Source organism: Lepidochelys olivacea (genome assembly GCF_965140295.1).
Source record: "Lepidochelys olivacea isolate rLepOli2 genome assembly, chromosome: 6".
Classification (NCBI taxonomy): domain Eukaryota; kingdom Metazoa; phylum Chordata; order Testudines; family Cheloniidae; genus Lepidochelys; species Lepidochelys olivacea.
The window spans coordinates 89743796-89771164 of record NC_140416.1 but is presented as its reverse complement, the minus strand read 5'-3'; the positions used below and the strand labels follow the sequence as shown (position 1 = coordinate 89771164).

General features: G+C 45.5%; 1 protein-coding gene across 1 annotated transcript in view; it reads right to left on the bottom strand.

Moving 5' to 3' along the window:
- The window catches only part of NRXN3 (neurexin 3), a 1403073-nt gene that overhangs the window by 710884 nt on the left and 664820 nt on the right, over positions 1–27369 (bottom strand). The window contains exon 15 of the mRNA XM_084630166.1: positions 12921–13040. Within this exon, the coding sequence (XP_084486292.1) occupies positions 12921–13040 (120 nt within the window). The remainder of the gene's footprint in view (positions 1–12920; positions 13041–27369) is intronic.

The following is a 27369-nucleotide window of genomic DNA, read 5'->3' as shown; positions in this document are numbered from 1 at the left end:
ATCTGACTACTGAAGCCCCAGATATTTTAAAAAACAAAACAAAAACACAATGATAGATTCCTCTGCAGCATTGAGTGGTCTTCCCCTCCTCTGTGGGAAAATCAGTGGCAGATGAACTATTAAAGACACAGATGCTTCTCTGGGACCTACAAACTGCATGACTGATGGCTTGTGATATCCTGCCATCCATTTTCATCATTTGCCTGAGATCAGCAGGGCAGAGATGTAGCAGGCAGAAGGTCATGTTCTGCAATTTGGGGCAGGGAGGAAGCTATGACAGATAGTTATGTGAAGCCAGAAAACTTGACACCAGCTTTGCAGTGGCCAAGCTATGCAATTAAGTTTCAAAGCGGAGGCAGGAGAGGAGGAGGAGAACTCTGACCATGTTTCTTTTAAGACGACAGGCCAGACAGTGTCCCTTTAACAGAAAGGAACAATTTGTGTTTGGCAGGTGTATTATTAACACGCAAGTCAAATAAAGTTATTCTAGTCCTGGGGTTGGCTACAAGACCTAGGAGAGCTCCTCAGCTAAACCAAGTAGGCAATTATTCCCATGCTGGAAATTGTTGTTACTAAGAAGGCCTGGTACAAATTCACCCTCACTTAGTTACCCTTTGCTCTCTCATGGAAGGAAGAAAGGGCAGGGCAGAAAAGGTGGGGGAGTTGCACTGTATGTAAGAGAGCAGTATGACTGCTCAGAGCTCCGGTATGAAACTGCAGAAAAACCTGAGAGTCTCTGGATTAAGTTTAGAAGTGTGAGCACCAAGGGTGATGTCGTGGTGGGAGTCTGCTATAGACCACCGGACCAGCGGGATGAGGTGGACGAGGCTTTCTTCCGGCAACTCGCAGAAGCTACTAGTTTGCACGCCCTGGTTCTCATGGGAGACTTCAATCACCCTGATATCTGCTGGGAGAGCAATACAGCTGTGCACAGGCAATCCAGGAAGTTTTTGGAAAATTTAGGGGACAATTTCCTGGTGCAAGTGCTGGAGGAACCAACTAGGGGCAGAGTTCTTCTTGACCTGCTGCTCACAAACCGGGAAGAATTAGTAGGGGAAGCAAAAGTGGATGGGAACCTGGGAGGCAGTGACCATGCGATGGTCGAGTTCAGGATCCTGATACAAGGAGGAAAGGAAAGCAGCAGAATACAGACCCTGGACTTCAGAAAAGCAGACTTTGACTCACTCAGGGAACTGATGGGCAAGATCCTCTGGGAAATAACATGAGGGGGAAAGGAGTCCAGGAGAGCTGGCTTTATTTTAAAGAATCCTTATTGTGGTTACAGGGACAGATCATCCCAATGTGTAGAAAGAATAGTAAATATGGCAGGCGACCAGTTTGGCTTAACAGTGAAATCCTTGCTGATCTTAAACACAAAAAAGAAGCTTACAAGAAGTGGAAGATTAGACAAATGACCAGGGATGAGTATAAAAATATTGCTCGGGCATGCAGGAGTGAAATCAGGAAGGCCAAATCACACCTGGAGTTGCAGCTAGCAAGAGATGTTAAGAGTAACATGAAGGGTTTCTTCAGGTATGTTGGCAACAAGAAGAAAGTCAAGGAAAGTGTGGGCCCCTTACTGAATGAGGGAGGCAACCTAGTGACAGAGGATGTGGAAAAAGCTAATGTACTCAATGCTTTTTTTGCCTCTGTCTTCACGAACAAGGTCAGCTCCCGGACTACTGCACTGGGCAGCACAGCATGGGGAGGAGGTGACCAGCCCTCTGTGGAGAAAGAAGTGGTTCAGGATTATTTAGAAAAGCTGGACGTGCACAAGTCCATGGGGCCAGATGCGTTGCATCCGAGAGTGCTAAAGGAGTTGGCGGATGTGATTGCGGAGCCATTGGCCATTATCTTTGAAAACTCATGGCAATCCGGGGAAGTCTTGGACGACTGGAAAAAGGCTAATGTAGTGTCCATCTTTAAAAAAGGGAAGGAGGAGGATCCTGGGAACTACAGGCCAGTCAGCCTTACCTCAGTCCCTGGAAAAATCATGGAGCAGGTCCTCAAGGAATCAATTCTGAAGCACTTAGAGGAGAGGAAAGTGATCAGGAACAGTCAGCATGGATTCACCAAGGGCAAGTCATGCCTGACTAATCTAATTGCCTTCTATGATGAGATAACTGGTTCTGTGGATGAAGGGAAAGCAGTGGACATGTTGTTCCTTGATTTTAGCAAAACTTCTGACACTCTCTCCCACAGTATTCTTGTCAGCAAGTTAAAGAAGCATGGGCTGGATGAATGGACTATAAGGTGGATAGAAAGTTGGCTAGATTGTCAGGCTCAACAGGTAGTGATCAATGGCTCCATGTCTAGTTGGCAGCCGGTATCAAGTGGAGTGCCCCAAGGGTCAGTCCTGGGGCCGGTTTTGTTCAATATCTTCATAAATGATCTGGAGGATGGCGTGGATTGCACCCTCAGCAAGTTTGCAGACGAAACTAAACTGGGAGGAGTGGTAGATACGCTGGAGGGTAGGGATGGGATACAGAGGGACCTAGACAAATTGGAGGATTGGGCCAAAAGAAATCTGACGAGGTTCAACAAGGACAAGTGCAGAGTCCTGCACTTAGGACGGAAGAATCCAATGCACCGCTACAGACTAGGGACCGAATGGCTAGGCAGCAGTTCTGCAGAAAAGGACCTAGGGATTACAGTGGACAAGAAGCTGGATATGAGTCAACAGTGTGCCCTTGTTGCCAAGAAGGCCAATGGCATTTTGGGATGTATTAGTAGGGGCATTGCCAGCAGATCAAGGGACATGATTGTTCCCCTCTATTCGACATTGGTGAGGCCTCATCTGGAGTACTGTGTCCAGTTTTGGGCCCCACACTACAAGAAGGATGTGGAAAACTTGGAGAGAGTCCAGCGGAGGGCAACAAAAATGATTAGGGGACTGGAACACATGACTTACGAGGAGAGGCTGAGGGAACTGGGATTGTTTAGTTTACAGAAGAGAAGAATGAGGAGGGATTTGATAGCTGCTTTTAACTACCTGAAAGGTGGTTCCAAAGAGGATGGATCTAGACTATTCTCAGTGGTAGCGGATGACAGGACGAGGAGTAATGGTCTCAAGTTGCAGTAGGGGAGATTTAGGTTGGATATTAGGAAAAACTTTTTCACTAGGAGGGTGGTGAAACACTGTAATGCGTTACCGAGGTGATGGAATCTCCTTCCTTAGAAGTTTTTAAGGTCAGGCTTGACAAAGCCCTGGCTGGGATGATTTAATTGGGGATTGGTCCTGCTTTGAGCAGAGGGTTGGACTAGATGACCTCCTGAGGTCCCTTCCAACCCTGATGTTCTATGATTCTATAATTCATTGCCTGCCTTAGGTCTCAGTTTTTCACCCCCGAAGCTCCAATACTGCAGCGCACCTAATCCCAGCTAGTTATGGGACAGCGCTGCAGGTACACACTTGTCAAAGTACTACATACGTCTCATGACCTTCAATGTTATGCAGCTCATCTTCAATGCAGGGCATCAGAGGGGCTCACAAGGATTCACCCCTAAAAGCTGGCAGGTGATCTGTAATGAACTGATGGCTCAGTTAGTCACAGGGTCGGCTCCTTCACATACCCATGAACAAAGCTGTGTTTCTATTAACAGTTCTCTGCTGCAGACAGCTATTTTCAGTCATTTCATTATTTCATTCTTGCCTTATTGCAGATGAGCTGAAAGGACAAAGAAGGGATCTCTCTCTTCAGAGTTTGGTCCATGGGGAAGTTCTCCATGCTGTAGAGAATCCTTACATGAGTTCTTACATGGAAGTCCCTTTCTCCATTCCCAATTTCTCTCAAGGCACAGCTATCTTTAAGCAGTGAAACACCTCCAGACAATCAAATCCATCCAAAAGCCCTCCCCCCCACCACAGCCAACTTCACAGGTACCCACACAGTCAACCTCAATCTGCCCCTTGGGGATCATTAGTATGATAACTGTAATTAAGATTTTGTGTCTAATTCCCAGTGTTCCACAGCTGAGCCTATTATACCAGCTCCTAGGTAACAAGCCTGTAATGTTACAGATATGTCTCCATGTACAGCTAAACTCCACTGGAGATCAATAGGCAGCCATCTTCCAATGACAGGCCATAATTAGCGCATTAGGCAGCTTGGATAATGAACAAGAATCTCCTCCAGGACCTTTCATTTCCTTCTGCCTTAGGTTTTTCCGGTCAAGAACTTTCATCATAAAAATGGGGAGAAAAAACAGACTAGATCACTCTCTCTTTTACACAGACCTGGACTTACTTATGGGCTCAAGGTCTATCCCAAAAAGGACAAAATTCAAGCACAGACTGTCTGTGCATGCTGGCATTCCTATGGTTGCTGGGCACAATGGGTGGACCCTGCAAATACTTTCATGGAATAGATTGTCCAAATTAGGACTGTGATTTTAAAGGCGATCTTCAGTCTAGTGTACAGACACTTAACTTCACAAAAATCTGATAAAAGTCTCAATCAGATTCAGAGAGATTTTGATCTCAGTGATACTGTTATAAATCCAAAGTAACTCTACTCAAATCAGTGGCATTACTCTGTGTTTATACCGGTGCAACTATGAACAGAATCTGGTCTGTAAAAGCTAGAGATGGAACAGACCTATTTAGATCCACATCTATCCATTCCCACTGCTAGGAGTGCTAGTGATGATAATGTAGTATTCAGGCCTGTATATTTGCCTGAGATAGAATTTTGGGTCTTGTTTGCCCATTCCATTTGCCTTTGATATTTTTATATTCTTACTAACATGTGTGAACAAAGAACAAAGACAATGTGTGTTACATCTGCCTACAAGCAGATGGGGTGAAAAGAGATGAGAGAAAGAGCTAAAGTGTTGCTGGGTAGAGTGGGAGTTTAATATATGAGTGCACACTTGAAGGACAGTCCTGCCTCAACTCCTCTCCCAAGAGAGGGTCAAGGAGGATGGGGGAGGTATAAGAAACACTAAAAGCCAAAGAAATGTCTAGCCCTGACCAAAGCACAATCTCACTCCTTATCCCTCCCATGGGATTCAAAAGAGGTAGTACTGAAACCCCCAGACCCAGGACCCTCCAAAACAGAACGTCACCATAACTTGTAAGGGATGGGACCAACGACTGTGCACTACAGGTATAATTATCCCTGCTAAGGAAGGGGAAACTGGGACAATGAGAAAAAAGGCTCTACCAACATGTAGAGCTATGGACGTGCTTGCCTGATTAACCCCAATAAACATCGCGTTGCCTGCACTTCGGACTGCTGGTCTTTTGCTTTCTGTCTGCGTGACAAGAACCAGGGGAAGGGTGAAGGGGAAGGGTGAAGAGAAAGCCTTTACCACCCACCTGCTAGTGCAGGGTTGCTCTTTACAGGCTATTTTCCAGTCTTGTTCAGCAGCTGGAGTAAGAGCTGGATGCAGAAGATTAACTTCGTGTATCTTTCCGTCACCTCCCCGGCTCCAGAGTTCAGACTTTCCAGTTCCACTCATGTGACGTCCCAGCAGGCTTTATACTGGTGGCATCATAGCCAACAGAAAACCCTGCTAAAGCATTGAGCCAAACAATTTTAGGCTGGAATCTGCACAAAGTGACTTCCAAAGGATTCAACTCAGCAGAGTGTAACTTAAGAGAATGGTTTGGTCTTTGCCTAAGGATCCATCAACATCCATTTGCCCTAAATTTCCAAGATTACCACCACACCAGTCTATTGAGAAGAGATTCAGATAAAGGCTCTCAGGGAGGAGGAAGTTGGTGAGTGGGGAGAATGTTATGGTGTTTCCCTTGAGTTTTAAACCGGCTATTGCTGATTCTGTATCCCGGAACAGAAAGCCGGACAAACGCGAGTCATTAAAAGGCAAAAAAGCTGGTGGGTTTAAAGTCTAAAGTAAATCCATTGAAAGCCCCTTTTAAACTTTCATACATTGAAGGCTGTAAAGGCCTTCAGTATTGTATTCTACAGTTAGTGGAGTTTGTCTTTGCAGATCACCATCAATAGATGTGGGCAGTTTGGGGTGCACAGCTCATCAATTTTGTGGCGACATCAACTTGTGGCAATGCCTGGTCATAGCAGCACCTCTCAGAACAAACATGGATAGGCCACCAGTGAAATCTACCATCTCTGAGTCCAGCCTTTACGCTTCATAGCAGGGATGAAACTTCTATGACCAAACTATCCCCAATGAGAGAGAAAGCTGCAAGATGTCAACATGACCTGCAGAAAATGTCACACAGCAAAATAGTGCCCATGACGGGTGCCAAGCTATGGAGAGGCTTCTCAAGACTGGTTTAAATGAGTGGCATAGATACAGAACAAAGTCAGGAAGAGAGAAAAGTAATTTCTAGTGCATCTTGTTTAAAGGTTGCTACTGAAGCTGCTGTTACTGCCACCCGTATAAAGCCTCTTCCTTTCCATCCCATCAAACTCTGTGGCATCACTGGACCATAGCTTATGTGGTGACAGCAGCCAGGTGTGCACAGATACCAGTGACTGATTGTGGCTCCTCTATAAACGCTCCCTGTGCCAAGCTGCTGATGCAGTAGTAATTAGATTACCCACTCGAATGCTAAAGAGCTAGCTGCATTTGAGGGAGCAGGAAAGAGTAAGTTTGCGAGGCTCTCTGTTGGAAAGAAGGAAATTGTTTTCGGTCTGAGCACCTGAGGGAGAAGTTCAAAGATGTGGGAAAGGACATTCCAGGGACAGCTGCCCCCAAATTCCCTGCTTAACACAAATCTCACCCAAAACATTTAGGTCCAAATTCACCACAGTGTTAACATGGCTGACCCTCAGGGATGACTCCAGATGGGTGCATGGGGTAGTACGCCAACTGGACTCGCTTTCAAACAAGCTCTTGACCTGCATCCCAGAGAGACACTTTTCAGGTGCAATTTCAGGGTGAACTTGCTCTCCTGCTTACCGAAAGGCAACAAAGCCTTCTTAACCACTTGAGTGCTGGAACAAATATACATTATTTATGATACAGCAACAGAGAGGTGAACAGCACTTTACTAAGTATGAAAGGCAGATCCCTGTCCTGAAGATAGTACAGTCCCAGACGTAACACAGCAAGTGATGGCAAACAGTTAAACACAGGAGGAAGAACAAAGGTCATGACCAATAATGATCACGTGATTTATACAGCATGCTGAGTACACGGCCACATTTATATCTCCTTCCGCCTGCTTATTATTTTGGAAGGCTGAGGTCATTAAGGCACGGGGGCAGAGAACAGCATCAGAAGGCCGACCGACAGCAGAGAAGAATTGGAAGGAGGAGAGTGAGGATACTTGATTGACTGGACCAGGCAGGCAGTTCTGGTTATAGCAGGTGATGTAAAAAGGCACTGAGGAGAGAGGGGACGAAAGAGATGAAGGAAGGAGCAAGGGGAGAGGAGTGGAGGAGAGGGTAGGATGCCTGCTCTGCTCTAATAGGGCCTAATTCATGCGAGTTGAGTCAGAGGTAGCTTTTGCTTCATGTAGAGTGGACTTTGCTGCAGAGTATTATCTGCACGCTGGGGGAGTGGGGGAGAGTTTTAGCTTTTATTTAAACAGCTAATCAGTTTAGCCACACACAACTAATGATTTATTTTGCAGCAGATTTATTTCCGACATACCAGCAGCCTCTCAGTGCTTCCTGCTCCCAGTATCAATAAGTAATAAGCTGGCCACATTACAAATGAATGGGTGATAATTAAACATGGGCAATAAAAGGGCTTCTGCAAATAAATCGGGCTGAACCAATGGAGGTGAAATTACAACGAGGTTACCAAGCCTGGACACCAGGTAATTGGCCCAACTGGCAACAACAATCACTGAGAAGGGGAGGGGAGGGAGAAGTGCTCACCTCTGAGTGACAGGTTTTAATCCAACTGCAAAAATAACTATGGATGCTCAGTGGCACAGATGAAATGAGCTTGGAGGGGAAAGGATCTCAGTCACGTTCTCGGAGGCAGGTGAGCATTTCATAAAAAGCCCTCATCGTTACTGCTTTAACTGTCCTCCTTGCTGGGAGTCTCAGCAGAGAATGTTACATGGAAGCTAATCTCCATTTCATTGCTGAAGGTCAGGGTTGTACCACATTCTTTGGGCAGGATGAGTGAAGTTTGTCCTGTCACTGCTCGTTGTACACCTAGTCTATAGGCCTTCAGACTACGGAGCTGTCAATCTAGCACCTAAAAACAGTGCTAAATTCATGTAGGGTAAAAAACAGAAAAGGTAAAGTGCAGAGGAAGATGGGAATGCCTGCTCCACATCCCTGACACCAGGCTGCAATGTTCATAGATGGCCTACTCCTACTTCCCTGTTATTAGGCCCATCACATTCTGACCTTTACTCAAAAGTTTTGTTCTGAGATTTATTCAGAAACTGCTAATTTTGGCACTGACATTTTTAACTGAGCTGAAGGACAAGAGAGCTCCACTAACATGAACCAGCCCCCCGTCAAACAAAGAGCTGGCGTTCAGGAGGGCTTGAACATGACAAAGCCATTACTATATGAATGAGTCACATGCATGGAGGAAGTAACCCTGCCTCCCTCTCTCCTCTCCCCCACCCCACACACACTAATGGGATTCACCAGATCAAAGAAGCAGTGCATGGGTTATAAATCACATGGACAGGGTCCTTTGATGAAAAATGCTGCCAGTTACTGTGAAAAGAACAGTGCCATATTACCACTTCCCCAGGCAACAGAACGAGCCACATCTCACCTACCAGCACCAACGTTCGAGTGAGAAGATCGCTCTGTTTATATCAATGCACACTTTGGAAGTGTGAGAGAAGATATACAAAGAATGGGCAAACACGGACTGCTTCTTTTTCCTGCAGACTGAATGGAAAACTTGTTTTAACAGATTGGATCAATATTACAACCTATAATTTTAAAAATAAATAAATTAAACCAGAGATCTGCTCGATAGCCAGCAGAAAGACTTAACCACCACTCCACCAGACAGTTGTTTGGAAAGATGCTTTACACTCTCCTGTTTGCTCTAGCCACGCTGATAGCTATCGATCGATCTGTTACAGACAATGAGCCTCTATTAATACACACCTGAATCAGCCTGGTGACGACTCCTGAAAACATTTTCCATCTACGTGAGACACAGAGTAACTAGCAGCTCTCTGTGAGATGTAGTTTCATCCCACCCAGCTGCATTCCCTTTAGCTGGATCTGTCAAGCCCAGCTTTATATGACTTCACTATAGAGGACGATTGGATGGTCTGACTACAGGGATATGGGGCACATCATAGTTCCATGACCAAGATTATAGACAACAATTTTTGCAGATGGTACATCTCAAGTTACTGGGAGCCCGGAATTAATACATTAAGGTCCAGTGTTAAAGTAAAGACCAAAGCTATGTTTACACTACAACTTCTGTTGGCACAACTTATTCAGGGGTGTGAATAAACCACTCCCATGTGACATAAATTACACCAACCTAAGCACTGCTGGGGACAGTGCTATGTCGATGGGAGAGCTTCTCCTGCCGACATAGCTACTGCCTCTTGTGGAAGTGGTTTTAGTATGCCAATGGGAGAGCTCTCTCCTGTCACCACAACAGTTGTATGTTTAGGCAAGCCCTTTTTGTCTAGCTAGGCTGGGGGGCTCCACAGATCTGAGTTATCCGATTACACTGACATAGTGTCCTAATTTGGAAAATCAGTACCTCAGCAGCACATGAAAAAGTCTTGCATTTGGATGCTCAATGTAACATTTAGGCATGTCAATGCCTGATTAATAGCCATAAGTGCCAATTGTAGCATCCTAATGCTGGATTCCTATACCTTACTAAGATGCCCACATTTGAAAGTTGGGTTGCAAGTCAAAAAGACTGGTCCGATTGACCAGAATTGCTCCATCATTAACTAGTAGCCGTACCAGGTGGGAGCAGAATTGAACCTACATTTCCAGAACTTTAGACATTTCTTTGACTCTCCCACACCCTCTCACTGTTTGCAGTTTTAGTACAGTATCCAAGGCAGACTTCAATAATGCCTTAGAAACCAGGAAAACAGTAGCACTAGATCATGACTGATTACACATTTTTACAGCCCATACTCTAAAATTATTCAATGTTTTCTAACCAGCTTGTACTCTATATAATTAATCTTTTTTTTTTCATTTACATCCAAACTGGGAAGTGCAATAGCAGCAGAGAGTCCATTCCAGAGAGGTACAGAAAGTCCTAGTTGTGGGACAGAATTAGACTAATTGCTCCAAATGAGGATTACTCTCTCACCAAGCCTTCTTGAGTATTGGTCAACACAGAAGACTCCTTCAGTCTGCAAGGTTTATGCTAGCAAGTTACAATTCACACCTACTGGTTACTGGGGACTAGATAAAGCAGCTACTGAGAGATTCATTTAAATGGACTAGCTGTGCCATTTATCCATCCCACAGCGTTACTGAAATGTGCTGCACTGAATCTAGCCCAGTGCAATCATCCCAGCGAGGACATGTGTGCTATTTATCAAAATGGGATGAGAAAGCAGCTCATCTGGGCCAAATTTTGCTTTCATATAGACTGGCGTAAATCTGTAATAACTCCACTGATTAGTCTTCAATATAAAATGGGTACTGTAGCCATGCACTTACACCAGTGCAAGAGTAGAAGTTGACCCTAATGTATTTATTTAATGAGCGTCTCCCAAAATAACAGAAACAGACTGTGTTTAAAAAAGAAAAAACTTCTTGAGCCAGCAGTTCCTAACAGATTCCTAAATGGCAACTAAGGCTACAGCTTGTGTAGAGGAAGGCTATTTTCTCCTGCCAGCCACCCCACTACATCCAGTTCACATGACACATAATTCACGCTCACATTACAATACTAGCACTTCTGTTTGCATCAGACACAGGTGTAATAAGAAACATGTTGAACAGACATGGAACGAGAGCCAACTGCAGCGATTCTTGCTTTGCAGCGGGAGTGAGGTAATCAGTGACAGGAAAAGGCATCTCAAGCCTCAATGCTTGGCAGAGATTATTAACACAACAAGATGGCACACGTACCTTGTGCAGATCCCAGCTGGACTCTTGCTGCCTTGGAGCAGTCAGTGTGACTTACCTTCCCAGCTCTTTTTCAGACACACATCCTCCAGCGAGCAGTTCCGATTCACTGGCAAGGGCACATACAAGCACCCGCGGGCATTTGGAAGCTGGTCAGCGCATCTGAGTCACCATCACTCAGATCAAACTACTCTCTGACTGCCCTGCATGGCTTTCCAGCTGCCAGCTTCAAAGCGGCAAGGAATGCCCAATTACAGACTCAGGAACCTGGCTTGTTGACACTTCAGAGCCTGCCTGAATTCATTAGCAACAGTGTAACAATGGTAGGGCAACACTCTGGAGCCGGGAAGCCCATTAGGAACAAGGAAGAACACAGCATCAATAATCCCTTTAGAGCTCTCCAAGGCACTCACTTAAATGCTGCTTAACAGATTCCAAGGTAGGGTTTCCTCTATGCTACCAGCCTTATAACATGATCTGCTTAGCAAACTGAAGTTGAACTACAGAGCAGTGCTCAAAAGTGGGGAACTAGCAACCAGATGTGACAAACAGGGAGCTACACTGCTCATTTTATGAAAGAGTGGAGAACTATGGGGAGAGAGGTCAGTATGGCAAGGAGATAGTGATGGTGTCTGCTATGCAGCCCGAGCTCAGAGCTTACCTGCCCATTGGCCCAGACAATCCTGTGAATCTCTTTTCAAACAGAACACTGGTAGACACCCAGGGCCAAATATTGCTCTCATTGATTTGTGGAAGGCCAAGCTTCACAGCCCATGAGAGGAAGGGGGGGAGGGTTGTACTTTTGAGGATACTCTCTTTGAGGAGAATTTCAGTCCCACAGGTTTGGTCAGACAGTTCCAGTGGGCAAGGGTAGAAATGTTACTCGTACCTGGTGGGACTAGTTATACTTAATCAGCCATCCCTTTAAACTCTAATAAAAACATACTGTAAATGTGCATATTTAAATCATCATCATGATTCAGTATTGATCCAGAGTACTCAAGCACATAGCACTGTACTAGCTGCAGTATTCACTCAAAATGAATGAGCACTACAGTAAATTCAGCACAATACTGTATGTATTGTAGTCCTGGCCCATAATGCCGTACTTACTCCTGTGTTCTGGACCATTACAGTAAAACACTGTATTTCGTAAAATAAAGGAAATTGGAAGTGATGGTGCTGAACCCAGCTGCTTCATTTAGGTGTCAGCAAAAGCTATTGAAGGAGGGGAAATTATCTACACACAGTTCACAATTTTTTCAACTTCATTATTAATCAGAGGCTTTAGGGCAAATCTGATGAGGGGAGAACACTCAATGTCTTGGAACAAGGCAGTTCAACATTTGAAGGAATACAACTACATTGCTCTTCCGCATTTAATCGCCCATCCCAATTTTAAACCAAGCACTTCAGTAATCAGAGCCCAAATCTCCATATTTACAGAAAGCCAGCACTTCAAGAATCCTTGCTATTCTTGGAGTGGAGTGATGTTCAGTGGTTTCATTTGGGGGGTACGACTTTGTCATAGGGATTGAGATGAAAACAAACCCAAAACAAGACTCTGACCACAAAACTATATGAACCAAAACGTGCCAAGTTTTGTGCAAGTCTAATTATTACCCAGCATATGTAATTATGCCGGTTTCTTCAAACCCAGACATTCAGTGGTCATTGTCATTAGATCCCTTTGTAAAAATGAAAACAGGAAATGCACATTCAGCAAGGACTACATTAAAACTAGATCAAAGAGAAAAGAATCTACTGGATCTTGCTTCAAGGAATCCAGCCTTTTAAGTTTCTTTCTATGAAGCAGATGATTTGGCTTTGCTATTGGGAAAGCTGTGTTCTGGAAGTACCCACTCTAATTGTTTTCTATCCCCCGCAACACACACCCAACTCCCTACTAAGTCCCAGACAGGAAAAGCTGGCACTCACGGTCATTGCACTGGCTCCCAGAGTATGAAGTCATGGAACAGTCGCAGGTAAAACCTTCCCATTGCTGATTACAGATGCCCTGATTTGCACAGGAATCTTCTTGGCAGGTGGTACTTGGTCCTGGAAATGGGACATGGAGGAAAGCATGAGACAAAGCCAGGAAGAATGGTCAATTGGTAGCTCTGCTTCATCATCCTCATCATGCAGTATTGAAAAAAGTAACCCAAACACTTTTTCCATTCTTGGACATGCAACAGAAATTCAGGGTAAACAGAACACATAGAGAACTGCACGCTCAGCAACAAACAGCAACCAGTGACACACCACAGAAAGGAGGAGTGAAACAACAACATATTCCCTCCTATGCAGGCTCAGCGGAAATGCTTAGTCTGGCGAGTGTTCAGCCAATGAGGAGGAGAGCCACCATGTTTATCCTGGTCTTTTCTCTCTCTGACTCATTGACAGTGGCACTTCATTTGAAGCAAGGGTAGCCCATTGGGCAGGTTGGTCTGAAGGCTGCCCTTCCTCTTTGTTACAAAGATGCAGGCTGTAGGGAGCACTAGGCCAGCAGCCAATGCTTCAGCTTGGACCAAGTGACCTGGCCATTTAGATCAAGATGAAACTTTGCAACCTGGAACCTGCACTCTCACTAGGCTGCTCCTTTGTATTAAAGGTGAGAGTTACTGCACACTGTCCCATTTTAGAAAATTATGTAGGGCCATCAGGGAACCTGCTATTAAGACCTTCAAATGGGCAGAAAATGGGCAACTTTGGTTGAACGGTTTAACTCTTCAGCATGAAGAGTTTTCAGCTCTCCCTTTTGGACTGCATTTGCCAACCAAAAACATGCTTTCATTGCTGGACTGTTTTGGGGGACAGTCTCATATTGCAATCCTGTCAGAGATACTCTGCTAGTGTGACACACACACATAAGGCAAGCAAAGAGTGGTTACCAGGATAAAGGAGTTCAGCTCCTACTGGTCTAACCAGGAGGAGGCGGCTGCGTTTTTGATCACTTGACGAAACTGCTCATTCACAGTAATGATCACACATATGCGAACACATGTAAACACATACACAGTCTCTCTCTCTTGGAACAATGAATAGGTGGCTCTATATAATTCTTATCCTGTAGTATTCTGGAAAAGAAAAAAGGGGTGAAGGTGGACAGATGATGAACTAGCCAGGCTGCCCAAGGTCCAACTAGTCATCACTGGGCTAACCTTGAGAACCATGGAACAACAACTAAATAAGACAGCTGTCCTTCTCTAGCACCTTCCATTGCAAAGTGTTTTAGAAACAGCAGTTAAGTTGGTCTCACAGCCCCCCAATGGGCTAGGTCAGTATCGTCTCCTCCGTTTTGCTCCATAGGATAATGGAAGTGCAGAGAGATCGAGGCCAGTATTTTCAAATATATTGGCCTAGAGTTAGGTACCTAAATCCCTATTGAGAGACCTCAATCACTTTCAAAGGATCCTATGTCTGTTCAGCACCTCTGAAAAGCAGAGCACTTATTTAGGTGCCTAAATATGATTTATGGTGATTAGCTTCAGCCTCCTCCTTCCCCATTCCCCCAAAATGGAAAAATGTGACCCCAGTGATTTCCCCTGTACCACACCCCAAATAAGTGGCTTAGGCAGGAATAGAACTTTGGAATCCTGAGTCTCGGTCCCTGCTCTAACCACAAGATCTTGCTCCCTACCATGAAAATAGAATGGATCCATTTGACTTTGAGTGATCTTTGAATTCTGGGCTTTATATGCTTGCCTTCCACCCCAGGAATCCCTCTCTCTCAGCCTCTCCTAATCACTTCACATCTCAGCTGTCACAGGCAGAGGGATCCCGTCTTGCTTCTTTTACAGCAGCTGTGCCCTCCCTGAATGGACTGGGTTCACTGGGCAAATTTAAAAGTCAAGCTTTCTGACTGACTGCCTGGGACAAACCTGGGGCCTTTCTGGCTGCCCCTCTAGCAGGCGTCCCACTTTAGACTTGCCTGTTGGTGAAGTGCCAGTAGCTGCCTACTGTTCTGACAGAGCAATGTGAACAGCAGCATGTCGGGAGTATAACTAGCTATTACTGCAGCAGAAAAATGTTGAGTTTGTGTCACAATCCAAACTGCTCTGCAAAAAAGCCTCAGGAAAATATGAAGGCTGCTCGGTTGCAAACATCTCCGTGTCTGGCAAAGTGCCCAAGTGAATTCAGCCATGGAATGGGGGTAACAACAACAGGAAAATGGGGCACTCCAGGTTTGGAAGAAAGGGGTTTCTCTCTCTCTCTCTCTCTCACATGCAGCTAGGTGCGCATGTGTGTGTGTGTTTTTACCTCCACCTGCATAAATCCTGGTGCATGCAAATGGAGTTCTTCCAGATTTTCAGCAATGTAGACGGAGAACAAAATTTGACCATGTGTACATGTGTGAGTGTTCAGAGAGAGTGCGTGCGTGAACGACACGCACACACACACACTCACTCTCTCTCTCTCACACACACACACACACCACATTTATATAGATACACAGAGAGAGACATAAGTGGGCTGCACAGGAGATCTGATGCCCACTTCAGACTTACCCCGACCCACACAGAGGAGGGGATGTTAGTTTAACAACCTGAAATAGATCCTCGGCTGTCATTCTTGCCTAAGATTTTCTGAGTAAGCAGAGGAGGAGGTGAAGGGGTGGGGTGTCAAAGGGAGCTACCTTTCCTCTGTACTTCAGGACACTGAAAAGCACCCAGACCCCATCCCTAGCCTAACCCCAAACCCTGTTGTCTGTGAAATACTGGTGCTCTTGGAGCAATTTACAGACAAGTTAAGAAATCCTGTTAAAATTCCCACAACACCAATGATGCACCCATCTAGTGCAGCTTTACCTAGCAGCTAACTATTTCTAATTAGCCTTTCTTTGTCATTTTTCTCTCCACTTTCCATACTACCCCAAGAAACTTTACTTATTTCAGGTAAATGGATTTGGCAGCAAAGATCATTCAGTGGGGACAACATCTGTTGGGATGCTTCAGAGAGGAGGGACAAGAAAGTTCCCTGGGAAGAGGCTGAGTCAGCAGTATCAGTAATGACTTGGGAATCTGAGCCATGCCCTTCCTGGTACCAAAAATAGGCAGTCACTAGTCAGTGGGGGCACAGGGAGAGCTGAAGGACACAGTAACATGGTCTCCTAACTGCATTTTACAGGGAATAACCATGACATGGGTGTTATGTAATGCAGATCGAGCCTTAAAAGTAGCGAGGAAAAAATAAAATAGCCCATGACGATAGTCTGAGGAGGAATTTTAAAATCCTCATGACACTTCACAGAAAAAGCCTGAAAATCTGCTGGATTTAAAGTCATTTGTGACGGCACAGCACCGATCTAGGGTATTATAGCTTGCCTCTCTCCTTAGTACTATGGGACATTTACGTGGTAACAAAAGCCTTTTGTCTGAGAGTTCATTTGCTCCTGCTGCTTACAGTCCTTGTCTGGTATCATAATCCTCTGTTTGTGACATCAGAACTTCGTCCAGAGCAACTAACAGGGTACTCACGGGGGGTTAGTACTAGGAAGGAAAGCAACAGGAGCACATGAGGGATTATAAACCCCAAAATCCTGTTTTCAGGCACTTGCCTTTCAGTGATAATGGATGAGGATGGGTGGCAGAGATACAGAATTTATGTAATGACAGGTTTCAGAGTAGCAGCCATGTTAGTCTGTATCTACAAAAAGAACAGGAGTAGTTGTGGCACCTTAGAGACTAACAAATTTATTTGAGCATAAGCTTTTGTGGGCTACAGCCCACTTCATCGGAGGCGCATCTGATGAAGTGGGCTGTAGCCCACGAAAGCTTATGCTCAAATAAATTTGTTAGTCTCTAAGGTGCCACAACTACTCCTGTTCTTTTTGCAGAATTTATGTGTACAGAGCAGCAGAACTGGTTATAAATAACATGTTGCCAAAGATTTCCACACGGTGTCAGAAGCTCCATTTTTAATGTAATTTCTTTGGAGATATTTACAGCATCTAATAAGTACAGTTAAAATAAAGCTTTAGATCTAGTCTAGAAGCCCTACAAATAATTGCATCTCTCAGATGTAGAGAGAGACAAGAGGACCAACTTCTGTTGGTGACAGAGACAAGCTTTCGCACACAGAGCTCTTCTTCAGGTCTGGGAAGGGAACTCCCAGATTCACACAGAAATGCAAGTTGGAACTGATTGTTTAGCATAAGTAGATAACATATATTGTAAGGGACTATTCAAAGTAGAGTGGCCCGTTAACATCTCTGCAGTCACAGCATAAAAAGAGGGACCTAATGGGTTACAGATTGTTGTAATAAGCCATGAATGCAGTGTCTCTATACAGTCCATGATTTTAGTATCTACCAGAGTAATGAATTTAAGCTCCCTGGTTTGTCTTTTGAAAGTGTTGTGCAAGTTTCCTTTGAGGATGAGGACAGATAGGTCAGATATGAAGTGACTGTTCTGTGAAAAGTGTTCACCCAAAGGTGAAACAGTGTTTTTGATCATTTTCCTGCATGAGTTCATTCAAGAACATAGTGATTCTCTGGTTTCACCCACATAATTGTTATTGGGGCATTTAGTGCACTGGATGAGGTACACTACAAGTTGTGAGAGGCATGTGTAGGATCCATGGAACTTGAAAGGTGTATTGTGGGGGGTGTTGATCATTGTAGCAACGTGGATATATATCTGCAGGTTTTGCATCTGCTGTTCTGGAAGGGTCTACTATAGCTTTGAGTTGCTGTGTCCTGATCTGTGGGGAGCTTGCTTCTGATGATGAGCTTGGAGAGGCTGGGGGGTTGTTTGAAGGCCAAATGTGGGGGTTCTGGAAAGATTTTTTTTTAAGGACTGGATCTCCATCGAGTATGGGTTGTAATTGTTTGATGATACTCTGTATGGGTTCCAGTGTGGGGTGGTAGGTGACAACTAGGGTTGTGAGGTCAGAGGGGGTTTTATTTCTGTATTGAAGCAGGTTCTCTCCATGAATCGGGGAGGAGGGCTTTGCATGATGCAATCTACTTCTCTGGTGCAGCATCCTTGTTTGGTGAAGGTGGTTTTAAGCGTGTTAAGGTGTATATCCTGGACTTTCTCCTCAAAGCATATTCTGGAGTATCTGAACGCCTGACTGTAGAGAACAGATTTCTTGGTGTGTTTGGGGTGGCAACTGGATCTATGAAGGTAGGTGAGATGATCTGGGGGTTTCTTGTACATGGTTGTCTGTAGGGTTCCGTTGCTGAAGGTGATTGTAGTGTCCAGGGAGCTTATGCTAGTGTGGGAGTGTTCCAGAGAGAGTTGAATGGAGGTGAACTGGGGGTGGTTGAAGTTGTGGTGGAAACACACACTGGATTTAGGGCTTTTTACAACACACTCTAACCCACTAACCCCCTCTTTTTAGCCTATAATTGCAAAGGTGTTAACAGGCCACTCTACTTTGCATGGTCCGTTACAATATGTGCTACCTAGTTATGCTAAACCATCTGTTCCACTTTACATTTGTGTGTGACTGTGGGAGTTCCTTTCCCAGAACTGAAGATAAGCTCTGTGTGGCTCAAAAGCTTGTCTCTCTCACCAGCAGCAGTTGGTCCATCTCTCACGTGTATGAAAGTTTATACATTCTAATTGGTAAGCTGTGTGTTTGCTCTTATTTTTTCTCTGAGTTTACATGCACCTTGGCCATTTTTGCCATCTTCCTCTTGGAAGTATTTATACTGATATTTTAGGCTGGATTCTCTGGCCTTCTGAGCCCACTTAGCACTGTGTAAGGGGCGCAAAGTGAACTTAAAATAGTCAGAGATGGACCATGGAGAATTTCTCCTGGGTAGGGAAACTGTCCAAACAGCAGAAATGTGAAAGATGCAGCATGTCCTGTTCCAGTTACTCCCTACCCTGGGCATGGTCTAAGAGGACAGAAGGGCATGCTGGGGATGTGGCATGACAGAGAAGAGCGCTGCTACAGTGGATCCTCTTCTGGGGTAAGGTCCATGAAGAGTCCCTCAACCGCTCTCTTGCAGCTCTAATTTACTAAGTGGCTCAGGCAGCTGCAACTGGCTCCCTGACAGTCCTCCCTTCTCACAGTTGAGAATTCAGGCTTTTATTTCTCATCGGGGCTATTTGGACAGATGTATGTTTTTTGTAGTCATCTTTTTTCCACCCTCTTATAATAGAAGAGAGTCACCGTCCGGTTGAACAAGCCCAGCACTCCTGGCCAAATTCCGCTTTGGATAATTGCTTTCTGCCTCCTTACATTTCTCCTGAAATTTCAGTGATTTTTCCCTGCCCCCCATCCCAATCTAAAGTGTCTGCTGGTGTTTCTGTGTGCTGTTAAACCTACCATGTTCCATCCCAGACGTAGGTGCATTTCACTAGCAAGTGAAGCAATTCCTGCTGTGTCATTTCGCTTTGGGATGAAAGGCAATGAAAGGTGTTTATTATTCTTATGAGTCACCTAAGGAATTCAGTTTCTTTAAATGACGGTTGCAGAATCATAAAGCTCTTTGTGCTTTGGTCATACCTGGCACTGACAGTGAAGCTATATAAATTATTCCTGATCCTGCATGTCACACCTCCCTCCCTCCCTGAAAATCCAGTCACATCAGTGTAGGTGTGCTATTTTTGACTATGTTGTTTCCTTTGAATTGACAGGGTAAAACACAATCTGGATGCCAAGACGACTTAGAAGGATGGCCATTTTCACCCATTTCTCCAAATGCACTGATGTTCAGATCTTGTTCCCTTGAACCTTCAACAGGTTGGAAAGGGATGGGGAAGTTACCCATGTAAGAAGCCCCTCCCCGCCCCACTTGATGGGTGTTTCATGACAAAAAAAAAACCCAAAACCTGTAACTGGACCGGAAGCAAAAGCAAGTCCATCTTGCTAGTGCCATGAGGCGCTAAACTGAAACGGTCTCCATCCCCCAGCACTTATTAAAAGAAAGAAACTGTTACTAACCTGTTCCGTAACTGTTGTGCAACACATCTTGAAAACACGTCCACTCCATTTCAGGTGAATGTGCCAGTGCCCTGTTGTCAGAGACTTTTCCCTCAGAGGTACCCATCGGGGTGGTGCACGCATCCTCTGCTGCCCTATGCTACTGCATGGTGGTATAAAAGGCGGAGAAGCCCCTGACCCCCTTCAGTTCCTTCTTACCAGAGACACATTGATATCGAGGGGAAGGACAGTGGGTTGTCGAATGCACATATCAAAGTACAAACAGTTACAGAACAGGCTGGTAACCATTTCCTCTTTTTCAAGTGATTGCACATGCCCATTCCACTTCAGGTGACTCATAAGCAGTCCCATCTGGGGGTGGGATCAGAGTCTACCTGAATAAGGAGTGGAGAACCACGCATCTGAATCTGGCCTCATCTCTAGATTGCTGAGAGATGGCATACTGTGAGGCACAGTTATGCACTGCAGACCACTTTACCGCTTTACAAATGTGTAGGACAAGCACTTCAGCTAGGCAGGCTGCAGAAGCTGCATGTGATCTCATTGAATGTGCTAGTACTCTGCTGGATGGAACTACATTGGCCAAGTCATAACTCAAGCATATACAGGAGGATATCCAAGATGAGATCCTTTGAAAAGAGACTGGGAGACCTTTCATCCTGTGTGCAACTAGCACAAACAATTCTGAGGACCATCTAAACTGTATGAGCCTGTCCAAGTAGAATGCAAACACTCTCCTGACATCCACAGTATAGAGTATCTCCTCATCTTTAGAAGTATGAGTCTTCGGGAGGAAAGAATGTAGGTATATTGCCTGAGTGATATGAAAGTGAGAAACCACCTTTGTAAGAAACTCTGGATATGGATGCAGATAAACCTGGTCTTTGTAGAAGACTACATATGGAGGAACAGATGTTAATCACCTGGCAGCGGTGATTGCCACCAAAAAGGCTTCCTTCAGGGAGAGATGTAACAAAGAACAGGTAGCTAGAGATTCAAAGGAAGGACCCATTAGTTTTGAGAACACCAAGTTCAAGTCCAAAGGGGAAACAGGATCCTCTGAGGGTACAACTTTTCAAGACTCTTCATAAACCTTATTGACACAATGTTGGAAAAAAACAGAACAATCATCAACTTTGAGTGCGGAAAGCCAAAATAGCTGCTAGATGAATCTTGACGGAAGTAGTGGCCAGACCTTGTTGTTTTAAGAAAAAGAGATAGTTCAGAGTATGATGTAGTGGAGACTGGACCAGAGAAACCCTCTTCTGCTGGAACCAGAGGAAGAATCTCTTCCAGTTAGCCAGGTAATTATTCCTAGTGGATGGTTTTCTACTAGTTAAATAGTACACCTGAAACTCCCTTTGAACAAACCTCTTCCTGGGAGATTAGACATGGAGCATCCAGGAGGGCCTGAAGGTTGGGGTGGAGGAGGCGATCGTGATCCTGAGAGATCTGGTGGGAAAGTCAGTGGAGCTTTGACCTAGAGGGAGAACAGAATTGATGCACGACCTCAGCATAGTCTTATCTGATTTTCAACAATACTCTTGGTATGAGTGGGACTTAAGGAAACTAGTACATGAGCATTTGTCCAGGACAACAGGAAAGCATCCGTGAGGGACACCAGGCTGTGATCTTGTTGAGAACAAAACAAGTCCTGATGACCTTCATTGCAAAGAGGTCTACCAGGGAGTCCCCCTCAGCCGGAAAATCAACTGGGTAGATGGAAAGACCACTTGTTGTGACTGGTAAATAATCTGCTGGTCTGCCAGATTTCTCTTCACACCCAGGAGGTGAGATGCTTTGAGACTGACTGAATTGGCAATGCACAAGTCCCACAGTCTGATTGCCTTTTGGCACAGCAGCGTCGACTGGGCCCTTGTTTGCTGGTTCATATAGAACACAGCTGTTATATTGTCTCTAAATACACGCGGGCTTCCTCCTTTGATATGGGGAAAGAAGACTTGACAATGGCCCTCAGTTCTCTGGCATTTATATGCAGAATTAAATCATGTGTAAACCACAAAGCTTGTGTCTGCAGGGAACTCAGATGAGCCCCCCCCCCCCAACCTAGGGTAGAAGCCTTTAATTAGGGTTAAAGCTGGCTGAGGAGGAGCAAATGGCACCACACACACACACATCTGAATGGTTTGTCCACCAGTCTAGAGAGGCCAGGATTTGAGTGGGCACTTGCACCATGTCTAGAGGGTGATGAATGGGTGAGCAAATTGAAGCCACCCACCCCAGCAGTTTCCTGAGATGGAATCTGACATGCTGGACTACATGAGGGCACATGCCCCAGAAACCTGAGGCAATTTCACACTGTCATGGTGGGAGAAGCTTTCTAGTCTAAAAACAATGGCCAGCATCATCTGGAATCTTAACTGGAGGGGGAGGCCTTGGCTTCTGTAGAGTCCAAGACAGTGCCAATGAACTCTATTTTTTGTACAAGAGACAGGACTGACTTTTCTGCACTGATGATCAAGCCCAGCATGTTAAAAGTGGATTGGATGACAGTCACGGTGAACAGCCCCCGAGTCTTGGACCAGCCTGTCACCAACCAGTTGTCCGGATAGGGAAACACTTGAATTCCTGATTCTCTGAGGAACACTGCCATCACTGCCATACACTCTGTGAACACATGTGGGGCTGTGGACAAGCCAAATGGTAGGACTTCAAATTGGTAGTGGCATTAGTTGACCACAAATCTTAGGAATTTTCTGTGTCTCTGTTGTATTGGCACATGGAAATATGCTACTTTTAAGTAGAGGGCAACATACCAGTCACCAGGATCCAGGGAGGAGATAATGGAAGCCAGCATGACCATGCAAAACTTTATTTTTTTCAGATGTTCGTCGTTGAGCTGTCACAGATCCAGTATGGGTCTGAGGCCTCCTTTTCCTTTTGGGATCAGGAATTAGCAGGAATAAAACGGCTTCCCTTTGAGTAAGTGCAGAACTTCCTCTATAGCTCCCAACGGGAGGAGAGATTGCAGCTCCCAGAGGAGAGCTTCCTTGTCAGAGTGGTACTTGAAAAGGTATAAGGAGGGGGGTTGGCAAACGGGGATAGAAATGAACTGGCGAGTCTGTGGTGATTCGAGAGCAAGCACGTAAGTAGTGGGATAGCTGGTTGATAAACAGAAGGGTTGGCAAGGCTGGTGAAAGCCTTGAAAAAGCTGTGTGAAAAACTGTGAAAGCTGGTGTGCTATCCTCGACAAACATTAAAAAGTTTGCTTAGAACTCCTGTCAGGAGGAACTAGGAGCAGCTACAGAAGAAGAATGGGGAGGTCTTCTTCTATAACCTCGGCTGTTTTTTCTCCCTAGGTCCTGGTGGCAAAGCATAAATGCAGGATAGCGGTGTGGCTGCTGAGGACAAACTCCTTTTTCTTTGGGACAGGTATATAAATGCCCAGAGATTTGAGCAATGCCCTGGAGTACTTCAGATTATGCAGCCTGTCTGTCGGGTCAGAAAAGCATGATGATGCCTCAGAAGACAGGTCTGGTATGGTCTATTGGATCTTTTGAGGGAGACCTGATGACTGGAGGTGTGAACATCCATGTATCCAACTCTGCCTGAAATGAGGGTCTAGCCGCTAATTTTACTCTCCTCTGCTAAACCAAGAAATTCTTGTCTTGCATTCTCTGGTAATCAGTCTCTACATTTTAATGTACTGAGCAGAGGTTAAAGTCATAGTGCCCCAGCAATGCCTACTGATTAGCAGTCCTGCAAGCCATCGAACAGAACTTCCAGCCAAACAGGTCGAGTTTTCTAGCATCCTTCAATTTTGAGGTAGACTCTTGTTGCCTCTGGTGCTCTCTCTCATTGGTGACTGAGACCACCAGAGACCCCAGAAGGGGCTGGGTGTACAGGTGTTCGAGCCCTTGGGAGAGTACATAATATTTGTGATCTGCTCACTTTGATGGTGGGGGTAGGGGGAGGGAAGGGAAGATGAAGTCTGCCACAGAACTTTGGTGGGCTCCAGGATAGCTTCATTCATTGGAAGCGCCATTTGAGAATATCCTGCCGTGGCTAAAACGTCAACCAGGCTGTAGGATGACTCATGAACTTCTTCCACCTGGATATCGAAAAATCTTTTTAAAAGGTCCTGATGAGCTCTATAATCATCAGGTGGGAGTGAGGAACCCTCCGAAACTACTGCCGTGTCAGGCAATGAAGATGACGAAGCCAAAGTTGACGGAGATGGAACCTCTTTTGGTCCACCCAAGGGGAGATTCACCTGAGCAACATCCTACTGCTCAGTAACAAGCCCAGTACAGGGCATCATCTGCTGGTGTACTTAGCAAGATGGTTTTTCAGGCCTACTTAATGCAGCAGAGGGTTGGGTGTGGAGAGGACCTGGATTTAGACTAGAATCCTGGCCAGGGTGGTCCCTGCTGGGTAAGTCCTCAGAGAGGAACAGCAAGGCAGGTGACATAGCTGCGAGATGTATGAACCAACATCCAGGTCCTAAGATGATCAGCTTCTTCTGACCAATGGGTGGGCTGATCCTGTCAGTGCCAGTGATTGGTGTCTGGAGCTCTGGGACAACAATACCAGACACATCATCACTGGCTTCCCACTCAGATTGCTGTATTGTAGTGGCTGGCAGAGTTTGACCTGCAGCCATCAGTATCAGATGAGAGTACTCCTATACCATTGGTGACACTAGTACTGAGAGGCTCAACAAGTCCTTTGCTGCAGCTTAAGCCTCCAGAGTTGACAGGACCGGGCTAGCCTCTGGCTGGTGGGTCAATGCAGACTGCACTGATGAGCTTGATGGTGCCTATGCTGGCGCCGTAGTCGACAGTCCCTTCTGAGCAGATGACTGCCTTGTGGAGTGCCTCAGCTTTGAATGCCCTCTTTCATTGTCCACGTGCCTGCCAGGCTTCACTGACCTCGGAAGCCAATTTGCAATGTTTCTTCTTCAGCTCTAGGGAAGGCAACTGGTGCTGGCATTCAGCCAACATAGGCAGCACGCTGATCACTGAAGCTGAAGCGCTTGGCAGCTGTTGTGAGCGGGAAGGCTCTGATGGTAGGCACAGAGCTGTCTCCATCAGGAGCAATTTAAGTCTGGCTGCCTTGTCTTTCTTCATTCTAGGGTTAAAGTCCCTGCAAACCTGATACTGATCCTTGATATACAACTCCCTGAGACACTTCAGGCAACCGGAGATGGGGTCACTCACTGACATCGGTTTCTTGCAGGAGTGGCAGGGCTTGAATCCCAGTGACTAAGGCATGCACCAGTAACGGTATCCAGAACAGGAACCACAGCATCAAAAAAACCACTTGAAAGAACATTTATAACTATCACTAACACACCATCAACTACTAAGCTAGTACCAATAGGTATGAACTCTATACAAATAGAAGGAAAAAACTTGCAATGGCAAGATAAGATGCTCCACCCACAGTCATGGGTGGTAAGAAGGAACTTTTAGGAGGTTCGGGGGTGGCTCCGCCCTTCATATCAGCACGGGGCAGCAGAGGGGTACCACTCTGATGCGTACCACTGAGGGGGAAAAGTCTGACAAGAGTGCACCGGGCACACATGTACCTGAAGTGGAATGGACACGTGCACTCACTCGAACAAGAACTGTGTAATAAGATCATCATCTTACTCATCAATCAAGAAATCTGCCCCCGCTTCTCTTTGCATCTTACTTTACTAACAAAGGCCTATGTTTTGCACTCTGTTTAGACCATGCAGGGCCAATACCATGCTGGGAGAATCAGCAAGGCTGGATTCTGCCTCAGGCATCAGCTACATTAGGCCGTTTAATTCCAAACCAAGGCTCATTCCTACTGAGGATTAAGGAGGAGGCTGAAAGAACCAAGCTTAGGTTTCGAATCATATGTGAACTAAGAAAAAAAAAAACATCTTTTTGACGTATAAATTAAGCCAATTTGGGGCTCGATCGTCCACCACTTCGTACTATGTCACTCCTGTGCAAAGAGGGTGTAAAACACTTTTAACTAACAACGATGGCATTTTATACCCACTTTGCACACGTGTAAACAATTATACAAGGCAGACACAATCGGGTCCTGTGCCTGGACTCACACACAGCATAAATCAGGAAATCCCACACAGCTATGTTAGCCAAGCAGGCTGAAACCAAGCCCTAAAAACAGAGCCAGATATTCAAAAAAGTGCTCAGTACCCACAACTGGCAGAGGATTTTTGTAATGAGTTCAGATTCCATTTGAGCACCTAACTAAAGAGCCAGGAAGTGCTCAGCGCCCAGCAACTCCTGTTCTCAAGGACTCAATCACCCTCATGCTGAGCAAACCTGGCCATGTATTTAGGTACCTTAATGGGAGCTGAGCTCTCTAAACACCTGACCCCCATTGTGGGTGCTGAGTCTTACAGAAAATTCTGTTCTCCACATGCGCTTGGCTGTGAAATTTAAAGGAGTAGGACAAGCTAAGCTGAATATCCCCGTTAACACAACTCACCCAAAGAAAACACATTCCACTCACAGTGACAAGAGAGATTTAGCAGTAATGCTGCCCCATGGAGAATGCCTTTATACCCACTTTATAGGTTTTATGCACAGACCCTAACACATACAGCCCTGCTCCTCCCGCGCTCAGCATCCCGAGAAGGTTTCGAGGAGATCACGCCCTGGGTGAGTGTGAATGAAAATGGCTGCACAACAAAAACTGAGCTGCATAAAAGGGAATATGTCAGGTGGCCGAGGGGGGTGGGGGGGATGTGGAGGGAGGGATGTTGGAAGTGAACCACATTAAACAGACACAGAAGTTCAGAGCAAAATAAGGAGGGGGACGAAGAGAAAAGACTGAAAGTGCTGAGTGTGAACAACAAAAGTATAGTTAATTGGCTTCCTTCCACCCCACCCCAAATCAAAGCAGTCCAGAAACAGTGCCAGCAGATCTCATGACATTTTAGTGCTCATGAGTGTTCTGAGGTATCCAAACTCACAGAGAAAAGGTTGGTTTCCTGAAACTGAAAAACTACTTCATGCAGTCAAGATACCATTTCCTGCTAAGCTTCAGCATGCCCAGTGTTCTGTATCTGAAAGGCAAATATCCCTATGGCAGGGTTTCACAAGGGACGACTTAAGGCCTCTCACTAATCCTGGGCCTAATATGGAGTGAGTCTTCATCACTGCTCAGAGCCCTTTAACTCCTGGGCATTGAAGGTCACCCTCTGCATAATCTGATGCACTTTGGGATCTCTTCTGCCACAGAAATATGCTCAGAGCTCTCATCCACTTCAACAGCAGTCACGCACCCACCTGAACAGGTGAATGGAACCTGTAGCCTATATAGGCACAAGGAGCTATTGGCAGAATAACTAGAGGGCGACAGAGACTGAGGCCTAAGAAACCACAAGGTATCTGATGTGGGAATGTCAGCAGGAGCTTGCAAACCTCCCAGCTGCATTTCAGTGGAGGCCACAGAGCAGCTTTGCTCTGAAGCTACCTACACTTCCGTGTATTCCTGAGGTCCCACTCTGCTCCACACATTT